The sequence below is a fragment of the Drosophila eugracilis genome, unplaced genomic scaffold (assembly GCF_018153835.1).
Source record: "Drosophila eugracilis isolate 14026-0451.02 unplaced genomic scaffold, ASM1815383v1 contig_90, whole genome shotgun sequence".
NCBI lineage: Eukaryota > Metazoa > Arthropoda > Insecta > Diptera > Drosophilidae > Drosophila > Drosophila eugracilis.
In genome coordinates this window covers 10616982-10628348 of record NW_024573812.1, presented here as the reverse complement: position 1 = coordinate 10628348, position 11367 = coordinate 10616982, and the positions used below count along the sequence as shown (strand labels likewise).

General features: G+C 43.8%; 5 protein-coding genes across 7 annotated transcripts; 2 read left to right on the top strand and 3 right to left on the bottom strand.

Annotated features, from left to right (window-relative positions):
* Nucleotide 1: 1 nt before the first annotated feature.
* LOC108111945 (transmembrane protein 183) lies at nucleotides 2-1215 on the bottom strand. The gene is made up of 2 exons (XM_017221625.1): nucleotides 949-1215; nucleotides 2-893 (listed from the first exon to the last, which is right to left on the bottom strand). Exons 1-2 carry the CDS (start codon nucleotides 1013-1015, stop codon nucleotides 22-24), a joined length of 939 nt encoding a protein of 312 aa, XP_017077114.1. The 5' UTR covers nucleotides 1016-1215; the 3' UTR covers nucleotides 2-21.
* A 94-nt stretch (nucleotides 1216-1309) lies between these two features.
* LOC108111944 (probable peroxisomal membrane protein PEX13) lies at nucleotides 1310-3226 on the top strand. Its single transcript, XM_017221623.2, has 3 exons — nucleotides 1310-2216; nucleotides 2270-2499; nucleotides 2633-3226. The coding sequence occupies exons 1-3, from the start codon at nucleotides 1594-1596 to the stop codon at nucleotides 3055-3057; spliced, it is 1278 nt and encodes a 425-aa protein (XP_017077112.1). The 5' UTR covers nucleotides 1310-1593; the 3' UTR covers nucleotides 3058-3226.
* A 134-nt stretch (nucleotides 3227-3360) lies between these two features.
* Nucleotides 3361-9155, bottom strand: LOC108111943 (transcription factor Dp). Of its 3 annotated transcripts, XM_017221622.2 has the most exons (8): nucleotides 8494-9155; nucleotides 5893-6050; nucleotides 5761-5827; nucleotides 5560-5689; nucleotides 5164-5497; nucleotides 4858-5093; nucleotides 4632-4798; nucleotides 3361-4576 (listed from the first exon to the last, which is right to left on the bottom strand). In XM_017221622.2, the coding sequence occupies exons 1-8, from the start codon at nucleotides 8558-8560 to the stop codon at nucleotides 4392-4394; spliced, it is 1344 nt and encodes a 447-aa protein (XP_017077111.1). In that variant the 5' UTR covers nucleotides 8561-9155; the 3' UTR covers nucleotides 3361-4391. The 3 variants fall into 3 exon arrangements, with proteins under 3 accessions (XP_017077111.1, XP_017077110.1, XP_017077109.1); XM_017221621.2 differs by lacking the exon at nucleotides 8494-9155 and having other exon boundaries at nucleotides 5560-5686; nucleotides 5893-6439; XM_017221620.2 differs by lacking the exon at nucleotides 8494-9155 and having other exon boundaries at nucleotides 5893-6436.
* Nucleotides 9156-9252: 97 nt separating this feature from the next.
* On the top strand, nucleotides 9253-10672 carry LOC108111946 (F-box/SPRY domain-containing protein 1). The gene is made up of 3 exons (XM_017221626.2): nucleotides 9253-9737; nucleotides 9802-10166; nucleotides 10231-10672. Exons 1-3 carry the CDS (start codon nucleotides 9430-9432, stop codon nucleotides 10323-10325), a joined length of 768 nt encoding a protein of 255 aa, XP_017077115.1. The 5' UTR covers nucleotides 9253-9429; the 3' UTR covers nucleotides 10326-10672.
* On the bottom strand, nucleotides 10590-11346 carry LOC108111949 (COP9 signalosome complex subunit 9 homolog). The gene is made up of 2 exons (XM_017221630.1): nucleotides 11186-11346; nucleotides 10590-10861 (listed from the first exon to the last, which is right to left on the bottom strand). Exons 1-2 carry the CDS (start codon nucleotides 11261-11263, stop codon nucleotides 10724-10726), a joined length of 216 nt encoding a protein of 71 aa, XP_017077119.1. The 5' UTR covers nucleotides 11264-11346; the 3' UTR covers nucleotides 10590-10723.
* Between the last annotated feature and the right edge of the window lie 21 nt (nucleotides 11347-11367).

Here is an 11367-nt window from a genome sequence, read left to right as displayed (position 1 = left end):
GTAGAAATCAACTAACTAGGTTTATTTTACGAATCTCTGAAAGTCCGGATGCCACCATGGCAAAACTTTGTATTTTTCGATGCGAGCGTATTTTACGGTTACAGATACGTTTTGACAGCCATCTTCAGCGAAATCCAACTCCAGGTTCTTAGCTCGCATGTCGGTGCAGAGAAGTTCCCGGGTGGCCCGCAGACGGTAACGTGCCTCCTGGTGGCTGTAGGCTAACTGATTTGGAGTGGGCACAAAGTGGCGGCAAAGTACAATCAGTAGAACTACCCCTTCATTAGGATTTCTTAAGGTAGGAATTAAATTTCCCTTATCATCCTCCGCCAGGGATTCCCAATCATTAACTACTTCTCCGGAGTCCATCTCCAATTCGTTCTGGACGACCGGCTGTCGGTTGCAGAACTTGTAGCACATGATCCAGAGGCACTGGTACTGTGTCTGCCAGCAGGACAAAAATATCCGCTGCACCAACCAGTCCAGGTTATAGCCCAGCTCCAAGCGAGTCTTCAGCGGACGGTGGCAGTGGAAGAGCGCCTCAATGACGAGGGATCTTATGGCCTGGATATCACAGTTTCGTATCTGCTCCAGTTGCAGGTGGGCGGGCAGATCCAGATTCCAACCGGAGGTAGCTCCGGTGCAGTAGCGCCGGTAAAGATTACGCCAGAAGGCTCGTGAAGCCACTAGCCTGGCGGTTTGTTTACATATCAAGGCAAATGTCTGGACGTCCTCCGGTTCAATGTGCATGGATATGTGAAACCAGATGTCATGTCGCATGTTCACCACATTGTTGTTGTTGCTCTCTGCCATGTCCATAGTGGATGCAGTGGCTCGGAAAGTGGGCTTTTGCTTCACCGCAACGTAAATATCCGATTGACACGCATATATTGCTGTGTATAAATAAGAATTATTCTGTGCATTGGGATGATCTTATTAATAATTTACCACATTTCCCCCTGGTGCGAAATAGTTTGTTTTGAATAAACTCATCACAATCGGCATCAAAACTCATATTGTACCCAACTGGTTCACCAGCTGTTGTTCATATCGGAGTTGGTCATGTGTGCCATGGTTTGAGAGATGACCTCTCGTATTAAGATATTATACCATTTTTTTCCTTTTCTACTGTGCTCAAAAATTTTAACAACAAATTTATTGTTTATTTATCAACGTAAAACTCTACGTAATTTATAAACAAAAACAATGGAAAATTCCAACTTTTTACCCTCAACTCAAACTTGTTAAATATTTACCTCATCTGGCTACTCTCCTTAAGTCCCATCTCTAGTTATAAACTTGTAGCCAATTCCCGCTAAAACCAGCTGAAAATAGTCAAAACGCTACAACTGCTGAAATTGATTAATTATTAAACAAAAATTTTGCCAGAATTCATTGATAAGCTTCTGCTGGGACTCTGAAGCAATAACAACAAACGATCCGCACGAAGCGGACTCATACCGCCTGCTCATTTCGCAGCGAAAAGTCGACAATCGAGTGCCAAGGCTGAGAGTACAAAAACAACTGCAGTGCCGTGGGGTAAAGTTCACAGCAGTTTTTCCTTTTGTCAGAAGTTAGTCGGAATACGTCGCCATGGTCGACAATAACAACCTGCGAACTGCGGTGATAAACGAGGCGCCTCTTCTTCCGCCTTCTAGCAGCATTGGAGTAGGCGTATCCAGCGGTGGATCTCCGCCCGAGGCAGTGCTGCGCACCCCGTACGGAAATGTTAGGGCATTGCCCGGTCCGGCGCAGCCTCCACCACTGCCACAGTCACCATTCCAGCAGACACAACAGTTTGGAGGATTCGGCGGTGGATACGGAGGAAATAACTACGGACTTGGAGGTTTCGGTGGATTTAACAGTGGGGCCTTTGGATACGGTGGCATGGGCGGATTTGGAAGCGGCTATGGTTATGGAGGTGGTTACGGCGGAGGCTTTGGTGGAGGATACAACAGATTCGGAGCCAACGACCCAGAGCAGCGTTTCATTCAGATGGCCGAGGCAAGTTCGCGTCCAGCTTTCCAGAGCATCGAATCCTTGGTGTCTGCCATCGGCAACATTGCCTCCATGCTGGACTCCACATTCTTTGCCCTGACCAGCTCGTTCCGGGCCATTCTTGGCGTGGCGGCGAACTTTGGACGGCTGCGAAGTGTGTTTGCCCAGTTCTGGACTACGTTTGCCATTTTTAGGGGTCTGAACTGGATATATAGGAAGTGAGTCCGGTGTAAAAGAGTTCAATTAACTATATTAACATACATATTTAAAGGATTCTCTTTTGGCTAAAACTATCTAATCTTGACCCTTCTTCAGAAGCCTTTAAGAAGGCCTTTGCTGAAGCCCTTAACGATAACAATCCCCAGGCGGGAGGAGCCCCTCATGCACCGCGAAAGGGCAACTCACCTTGGCCGGTGCTGGCCTTCATCAGCTTCATCTTTACCGCTCCCTACCTGATCATGAAGCTGTTGGGCACCGTAACGAACACCGCCCAGGAGGAAGGTAAGCCTTGCACATTGCACAGCCCAGTTTATCTAATCGAGAGCACTTTGCTCCGTCCATGTGGTATAATCTGGCCGATAAGGCCTTTTAAGATAAGACCGCGAGTAACGCATGTGTTTTTCATCCCGCTCAGCCCGTAATCCAGCTAAGTGGACGGGACCCATTCAGACCCAGGCCGTTTACGACTTTGTTGGAAGAAGCCAGAGCGAGCTTTCGCTGCGCGCCGGACAAACGCTCCATGTTGCCCCACGCGACATTCAACAAACACTGAATCTGCTTAACACTGGTTGGGCCCTGGCCACCACAAACGGTCAGACCTCTGGCATCATTCCAATAAGCTATGTTAAGTCGCCTCAGCAAATGCGTCAGGAGATTCAGCAGGATCAGTTGAAACCAGTCCAGCCACAGCCTGAATTGATGGATTTGTCAGCGGGAGCATTTGCTTCCCCGCCGTTGGAGCAGCAAATGAACTACGACTTCAACTTGGCCGCCCAGCAACAGGTACCTCTTGGCCCGCCATCAACGACGGCAGCTGTCCTGGGCGAGGGATTCGCCTGAGCTGGCCAACTCCTCTGGGAATTATATCTTTACTTTTAGTTAGGTTCGGTTCTGCTTCTGTTAAATGTACGTCCCTGTATTTTAAGTTAGCTTCCGCCTTTTGTAAATTTCCATTTAGTTGTAAATGTTAATTATTCAGCGATCCCAATGAAAGTAAACATTAACCATATGCCGTGGCTTCGAGACGCATTTTTTCTGGGTATTTCCTTGGAGCGCAGGTCGCGGTTCTTCTCAGTTTGCCTAAAGGTTGTTCGCTATCTGAAACGTGTGCAAATAAATAAATTGAGGGAAAAAAGGGTGCGATTCTCGGTTTATCATATTTTACAATATGCAATTACTTCTTTATTAACTTGTCACTCGGTTCGATTTCGTCTTACTCATTTGTAATTTCCTTTGCATCCACGCAATCAATTATTTCGATTTATTACACAACTACATGCTCGACACTTAATTGTTAACGCCTTATACTTGATTTCTACTAATTTGTATTTGTATGCTTTTGTATTCACTTGAAGAAGGTTCAATAATATAAATACAAATTCTGAAAATGTATATCTTGTTTTAATTGTTATTACTAATTAGGTAGGTTGATTATTACGCAATTATCTGCTCTCCGTTGTCATTTTAAAATGTGGGGTTTGAGAAATTAAAACAATCGTTTTATCAAGGGGTTTAAGCAAATTAAACATATTACATATGTTCGTTCTTGTCTGCAGTTCAAACTGCTCGTGGCATTTCTAAAAATAATTGCATTTCATTGCTGTTATGTGTACAATTTTGGTATATTATATTATTAAGAGACAATTATTTACCCATAACATTATCGCTTTCACTTATGCCTACCCAAACATGAAAAGGCAATTGAGGATAAGGGAGACTCATAACAACTAAGAAGAGAGTAAACATTAGCTTGGGCCTGTGGTTTTGCGGGATTGCCATATGTGAAATATGGTTTGAACTAAAATACGCGTTCTGCTTAACTAGACAAATTATTTTAAAAACGTTTGAGCTTAAACATAAATCTTCAATGATACAAGTACAAACTGTGTATGCGAACTAAACGTACATACATGAACTACCGAATCTTTCTTTCTCGTCGCTACGAGATATATAATTTAATAGAGTCTCATTAAGAGGTAAACAAAACCAATTGTGTGGGTGGGTCGGAATGGGTGTGGATTGGAGTGGGCTCTTGCCTAAACAGAGGGGCGTGGCAAACCTAACAAAGCGTTGATAAACGTAAAACTAAATGTATCCTCCGCATCAACATCTCCTCCTTCCGCATCCGCGTCCGCATCGGCCATGGCTGGCGCAATGTCGGCGGCACCGTCAACTCAATCAATGTCGTCGTCCAGCTCGTCATCATCCAACTCCAGCTTATACTCGCCGTCGGTGGTGTGTTGTGCCGAGTGTTGTGCAAAGCCCTGGGACTCATTGCCTGACTCCAGGTACCCGTTGAACTCATTGTCCTCGTCGTCCGATTCGTACATAGTTTCACCAGTTTTGCCAGTTCCGTAGGCTATATAAATTGAAATTTATAAAAGATAATTGAAACATTGTTTAAAAAGACATACCTTCCACGAATTTGGCAAGGTTTGGTGGAACCCGGGACTTAACTCGTTCAATGTTCTCCGGCGTACATTCGCCCTTATCCAAACCCATGAGGAAGCCCATGTTTTTCAGTACCTCAATGTCATCGTGCATTTCGAAGGCCTGGTCGAACTTGAATATGTATTCGGACCTGTACCAGATAACTGGAATTAGAGATCATGTTTATGAAATAACTGAAAGTAGGCTTACTTGTCGTTGGTCACACTGCAGTTGATTTTGGTGGACTTGTGCGTGTTCACAATGATGAAAGGCAGCTGGATCGAGGCGTTGGGGGAAGGCACCACGCCCTGGCTCTCGTTTCGCTTGTTCCGCTCGACCAATCCCTTGAACGCCACATGCTGATTGATCATTTCGCGCAGCATTTCTTTTTTCTGTTTGATACGCTCGCGGCGCAGACTGTTTTCTTCCTCCAGGGCCAGAAATTGCTGTGGTAAAAAAGTAACATTAATTCATTAGCATGTTAGTTGATGGTGTCTGATCAATTTTACTCCCAACCTCAGCTGAATTGGCGGGAAGTCCTATCCAACGAATCTCCTTCTTATCCTTGGAGATAACATTGATTGCCATTAGTACATTGAGCGCATCATAGACACGACGTCGGATATTCTTTTGATCACAGTTGTTGTCGTACGCATTGTTCTTCATCTCCTCGCTGACCAAGTCGTCGGCCACCTCATTGTAGGTGGTCTTGCCCTTCTCCTCCACCTTTTCGCAGACCTTCATCGAGAAGTGACGCAATCCCTTGCCCGCCTTGTCCGGCTTGCGTTTTCTTTGTACGGACGATGAGGAGGCGGAAATGGATTGCAAGGAATTGCTCTGAATGGCATGACTGTATTTGGAAATAATCAAGGAGTCAGAATCTTTAAAGGAACTCTTGAATTGACTACTTACAGTTTTGATTTCATCTTCATGGGATTGGTCGTAAACTTTACGTACCGTTCCCCTTTTGCCGGCAAGTCAAATAGGCCAGTACTTGTGCCTGAAGTCTTTTGCGCCGAAACAGTGGTGTAGGTAGAACCTACTGATAGGACAGACAATGGATTATTGTAAGAAATATATGAAGGAAGAACTCCTTAGCTTGTAAAAACTAACCTTCTGATTTTGGAATGGACATACCGTTGTCCTGCAGCCGTATGAACTGTCCCTGATTGCTGGATCCCTATATGTTAACCGGATTTTTAGGCATTAGCTACTGATTAGTTAGGGGCCACGTTTTGGACTCACCATCTGACTAAAAGCGCCCATGCGTCCCACGTTGCCGATGCCGCTAGCATTTCCGCTGTTGCGCGCCGATGAGCCGGTGGAGTAAACTACGGACACGGGTTTTCCGCCTTCCATTTCGGACTTGCTTTGGGCCGGCTTCAGCATCTTAGCTATTTGTCCTGCAGAATGGTAAATACGGATGCGAATGTTCCTTAGTTTCGGATATACATATAACACGCGACTGAATTGCCTTCTTTGATAACACAACTGCATGTATTTTCACAGATACACATGCCTATGAGGGTATTAGTGAGTAAAGGTGTGTGTGTGTGTGTGTGTGGTACTATCAACGATGCGTTGTATTCGCCGTCCGGCGAATTAAGCCAAGTGAAGAGAATGGAGCGAATGAAGTGCACTGGAGTATGAATGCAACAACAATAAGCAAGCGACACAGAAGATTGGGGTGCCTCCACACACAGGTACCAGAACTCATACGACGGTGGTGTATCTGTATATATAAATCGGAGTGACAAGGATAAAGATGAACAACCACTAACAACCCGAAACCAGATCGCCTGGACATTAGAGATGGGCAGCACGTGACCGAAGGTGAACCTTAATCAAATAGAGACGGTTCGATATTAAAGTTCGTGACTCTGCACGACTCTTTGTAAGAACCGGTAATCTATTGAATAGACTTATCAAAAATAATATTGAGTATCGTATGTAAATATTTTGTAATGTTTTTAAAAATTAAAAGAAAATCTAATTAATTTAAAGCAATAACATTGATTACAATTCGATGTAAAAAACTACTTCATGGAAGTGTACTGGTATATCCACAAATCTACCGATATGGACAAAGGGATATTTTAAATATTAGAGTACACTTACTTCGGCGGTGGTTTTACTTACATATGATTATTTTGAAACTAAACATAAATAAACAACAGCAGCACATGAGATACCGCATCAAAAACTTTCAAACAGATGTTAATATTAGCGAATCGTTTGGAACCCCTGGTTTATAACCGGCTTTTCTAAACCTTTAAATTAAACATGTAAAGTCGATGTAAATATTCACCTGCCCAATATTTGCATAATCATAACAACGAAGCAGGTGGACGAAGAAGAACAGAGATGAAGAGCCCAAAAAAACAGCAAAGGGTCAAATGCTAACAATATCTACCTACTCTTTCGTACCTTAGAGCACGAACACCTGCAAATGACTCAGAATCGCGTAGGCTTAAGCAGCGTCGAATACGGGCAAATACCTGACTGTCCAGCTAGATGGTGGCCCTAGGGGTCTTGGATTCTGCAGGAGTGATACCAGGACTTCTAGGCATTATCCCAAAATGCAATTGAACCAATACCCCAAGCAATTGACAATTCCATAGCTTATCGCCCACCAGTCAACTAGTAGTTTAACACTAACCCGGTCCGTCGCTAATTTGAGCGGGCAGCAAAACCTCTATACACTGTGTTTATGCGTGCATAAAATTTAACGAAAATTTAATTAAATTAATTATTTAAGCTCAGAAAATTTTTTTTTTCATTTTCTAGTAACTTCCAAAAGAAAATACTTTATAATCCCGATGAAAATTATTAATTATTTATCAAAATTTAACATTTAGCAGTTTTAAATATTTCTTCAAGAACTTATGTTTTTATGTCTTTAAAAATGTGTTTAACCGATATACAGTGAATTATCTAAACGTATTCTGTTTAAACCTTTTTCTAGTTCTTAAGACACCTCAGTTTATACAAATATTATAATTAGGGCAACTCAGCGTTTCGTGATAGTTTTTCTGTATAATAAACCGTCTCACTATATTTGTTGGATGCCATAAATAAGACATTTTGGTAAATTATTTGGATATTCGCAATGAAATATCGCATAAACGCTGCGACGTACAACCACACACGTGTACAAGCGCTTACATCTATTCGCGCTCGCCTGTTTTGAGCCTCAGATTCGTGGCTGCATAGATGTGTGTGTGGCAGAGTTGTTCTTGTTTTGGTATATTTTCTCTCACCCAACGCTCTCTCTCTTTCTCTCCAATTTCCAGTTCTGATACTTTTGTTCGAAATTGTATTTATTGTTGTTTCTTGCAATAATAAGTAGCTCAAATAAACGATTTATCACTAGCTCTCTGCTTCATGCGAAATCCTCTAGGCGAATTCGCAACAGCGGCGAAGTAATCAGCTGTTCGCTGTCCGATAAAAAAAAGAAGTGGGAGAAAATGCGCGCGTGCATGTGTGTGTGTGAGCGAGCGCGCCAACTGGGCGCTGGGCGTGCAGAAGTGGAGGCGGGGTTGGGTGGCTCACCGATTTTAGTTGTAATTTCGCGGGGGTCTCTCTGTCTTTTATTATTACTTTTTGCCAATTCCTAGCACTCTTTTTGGTTCGTCTTGCTGATCTCCCCCCGCAAAGTGTATCAAACGATGAATATGGTAGGCAAAAGAAACCCGAAAAAGCAAAGATGGCGTTTTACGCTGCCCATGCAACTTTGTAGTGAGTGAGTGTGTCGTATGGGTATTTATGTGTGTGTGTAAGTGTGCAGGAGGGAGTGCACCCACTCCCATGCTAGTTAAATCCTGCCACAGGATTCCGCCCACTTACCATGCTCGTCCCGAAAAAAGAAGTTCACCTCATCGGCCTTCACTGTTCCGCCCGTCGAATGCGCCATTTTTTTTGTGATGGAGGCAGCCGGAGACCAATTGTTTTTGTTGTTGTTACCGCTTACCGCCTCACCTGGATGGACCGCCAAAAACAAAATGTAACAGCAGTGCTACGTGCCGTAGCCGCAACGTGTGTATGAAGGAAAATGGAAACGGGACAACGGCTGGTTTGGGTGGGTGGACGAATTGCACCCACGGACTGCGGCACGTGTGCAAATCCGGATGCGGACCACAACAACGACTACTACGACGACGGGCAGAGCACTTGTACAAAAATTGTCGCCCGAGTCAAAATGGCGAGCGCATTTTTCACTTCCAGCGGCAGGGCATTTTTTTCTCTTCTGGTCACACACACTCACAGCGGCGGCCCTTTTTCGGTGGGCTTTTTCGCGTACTTCCAACTTCCCGATTTTCGCACGGATGGAAGCAAAAGATTCGTCGGACTCTTGGCTTTCAAACGGTATGTGGTTACGCGAAATTAAACGTTTTTGAAGCACAGCACAATGGTCACAAAATTTCCACCAAGTGACTGCTTTTCGTTTTCATGTGGGAAAGGCAAAGCAGGCTGTGTGCGGGTGCGAATGAAATGGCAGACAGTGCGCGCCAATTTACGCATCAATTTACGCAGTGTTGGAAGCAGCTGGCTGCCCGCCTAACGTTTCAGTACACTGGTCACGAATGTAAACAAAGTGGCCACTTTGTCCAAGTGAGTGGTATTTCACTGGTTGACCGTAAACGGCCACACTGCTAAGTCGAATAGCAAATTCCCTGAATTTTATTTTTATTATTGGTTGGTGTGTTAAAATGACAAACAAAAGGAACGAGGAAATCAGCTAAGCTATTTAACAAGTCCCCATCAGAGGAGCAGACGCACACAATGGTCGACCCGGTGGCGGCATTGTGCAACTACAATGTGCTAGAGGTGATCTTCTCCTACCTAGAGCTGGACGACCTAAGCCACTGCTCGCAGGTGTGCAAAAGTTGGTACCACTTCCTCAACGATGAGAACAGCGATGTATGGCGCTGGCACTGCCTGAACAAGTTGCCGAAGGAGGCACTTAAGTCAGATTTGCTGTCCTCCGTATCTACTTACAAGACAAAGCTGCGGGCGTACTTCCACGCCTGGAGCCCCAACGACTGCTCGAGGAATGTGTACATTAAACCTAATGGATTTACCCTGCATCGGTAAGCTTTTCTAATTTTTTTAAATAGCATTATTGCCGTCACATATATTTCTCTATTTCGACAGCAATCCTGTGGCGCAGAGCACAGATGCTGCACGGGGCAAGATCGGGTTTCGCCACGGACGGCACACTTGGGAGGTAATCTGGGAGGGACCACTGGGCACAGTGGCCGTTATCGGAATATCCACCAAGGAGGCGGCGCTGCAGTGCCACGGCTATGTTGCCCTACTCGGCTCTGACGACCAGAGCTGGGGATGGAACCTGGTCGAAAACCACTTGCTGCATAACGGGGACATGCAAGGCAGCTACCCGCTATTGAACAATGCACCTAAGTACCAGGTGGGCGAGCGTATACGCGTCATTCTCGACTGCGAGGACAACACCTTGTCGTTCGAGAAGAACTATGAGTTCCTGGGCGTGGCCTTTCGAGGTGAAGCAACATTGTTTACTATCAATCGAAACTGCTAGCTTACTTCTATCACCTCAATTTTCAGGTCTACCCGACAAGAAGCTCTATCCCACAGTATCCGCTGTCTACGGCAACACTGAGGTGTCGATGGTTTACCTGGGCACCCCGTTAGACGGATAGCTTTGGCCTAGGCGTAGAACTTGGTTAACACACTCAATGGATCCACTAAGTTATTGTGTAAATTTGTATTTATCTTAATTATGATTGCTTCATTCCACCTGCAACTCAGTTCGATATCGTAAATTTAGTTACTAGTTTCGTTTTCTGTACAAAATTATGCATTTTGTTGATTTTACGCTACGCCAAAGTTCAAAACCACCTCGGCATTATCTTCACATGGCAATTTACGTTAGTTATACGAACCAAATGAATATTATATAGCGATTAAACAATAGTTGAATCAATTTTTTATACACCAGTCGCTGATGATTGTGCAAGTAAAATTACAGACAGAAGAACGAACTACAGACATTGAATTTTCAATCTGCTCAATATGTTTTGGTCGATCCTGTGTAAATCTACTGTTTGGAATCGGGTTTCATCTTGGCCCAGTTATCATCGTCGAACAAATCATCAAAATCATTATAAAAGTCGGCGTGAACGTGCTTATCGTTTGAGGGCAGGTGATCCATCATCATTCCTGTAGCTCCGCCGGACTGAAAGGATAAAATTTAAGAAAATGAGGTTATTTCTAGAATGCAGCTTGCTTCTACAGGAGAAATACATATGTACATATACTTTAAGAATTTGACAAACTATTTTTGATATAGGTAGCAAAAGTTTAAACTATGTTAGAATAATTCGTGTAAGAACAGACAAATCGACAGTCCATGTCAACTCGCTAAGTGATTATGATAAAGAAGATATGTATAATTATTTTAAAAATAATATTTATCGAAATAAAGTACTTTCCGTGGGGATATAAAAGGATAATCTGAACCTTTTTGCAAGTGAGAGAGAGAGCTTTTCGAAAGACTTACCTCGTCCATTTCCATATAGCCAGGACCTTCGGAAAACATTTCGTCGGCAGCTAGAGAAGGTTTCATGTTGAGATCCATGTTTATATGTTTTTTATTTAAGTTTATCTACGCTTTGTGCTGATAAACCTCCAGTCATCAACGACGTTGCCACTGCAATGACAACCACGAAACCATAAAATATG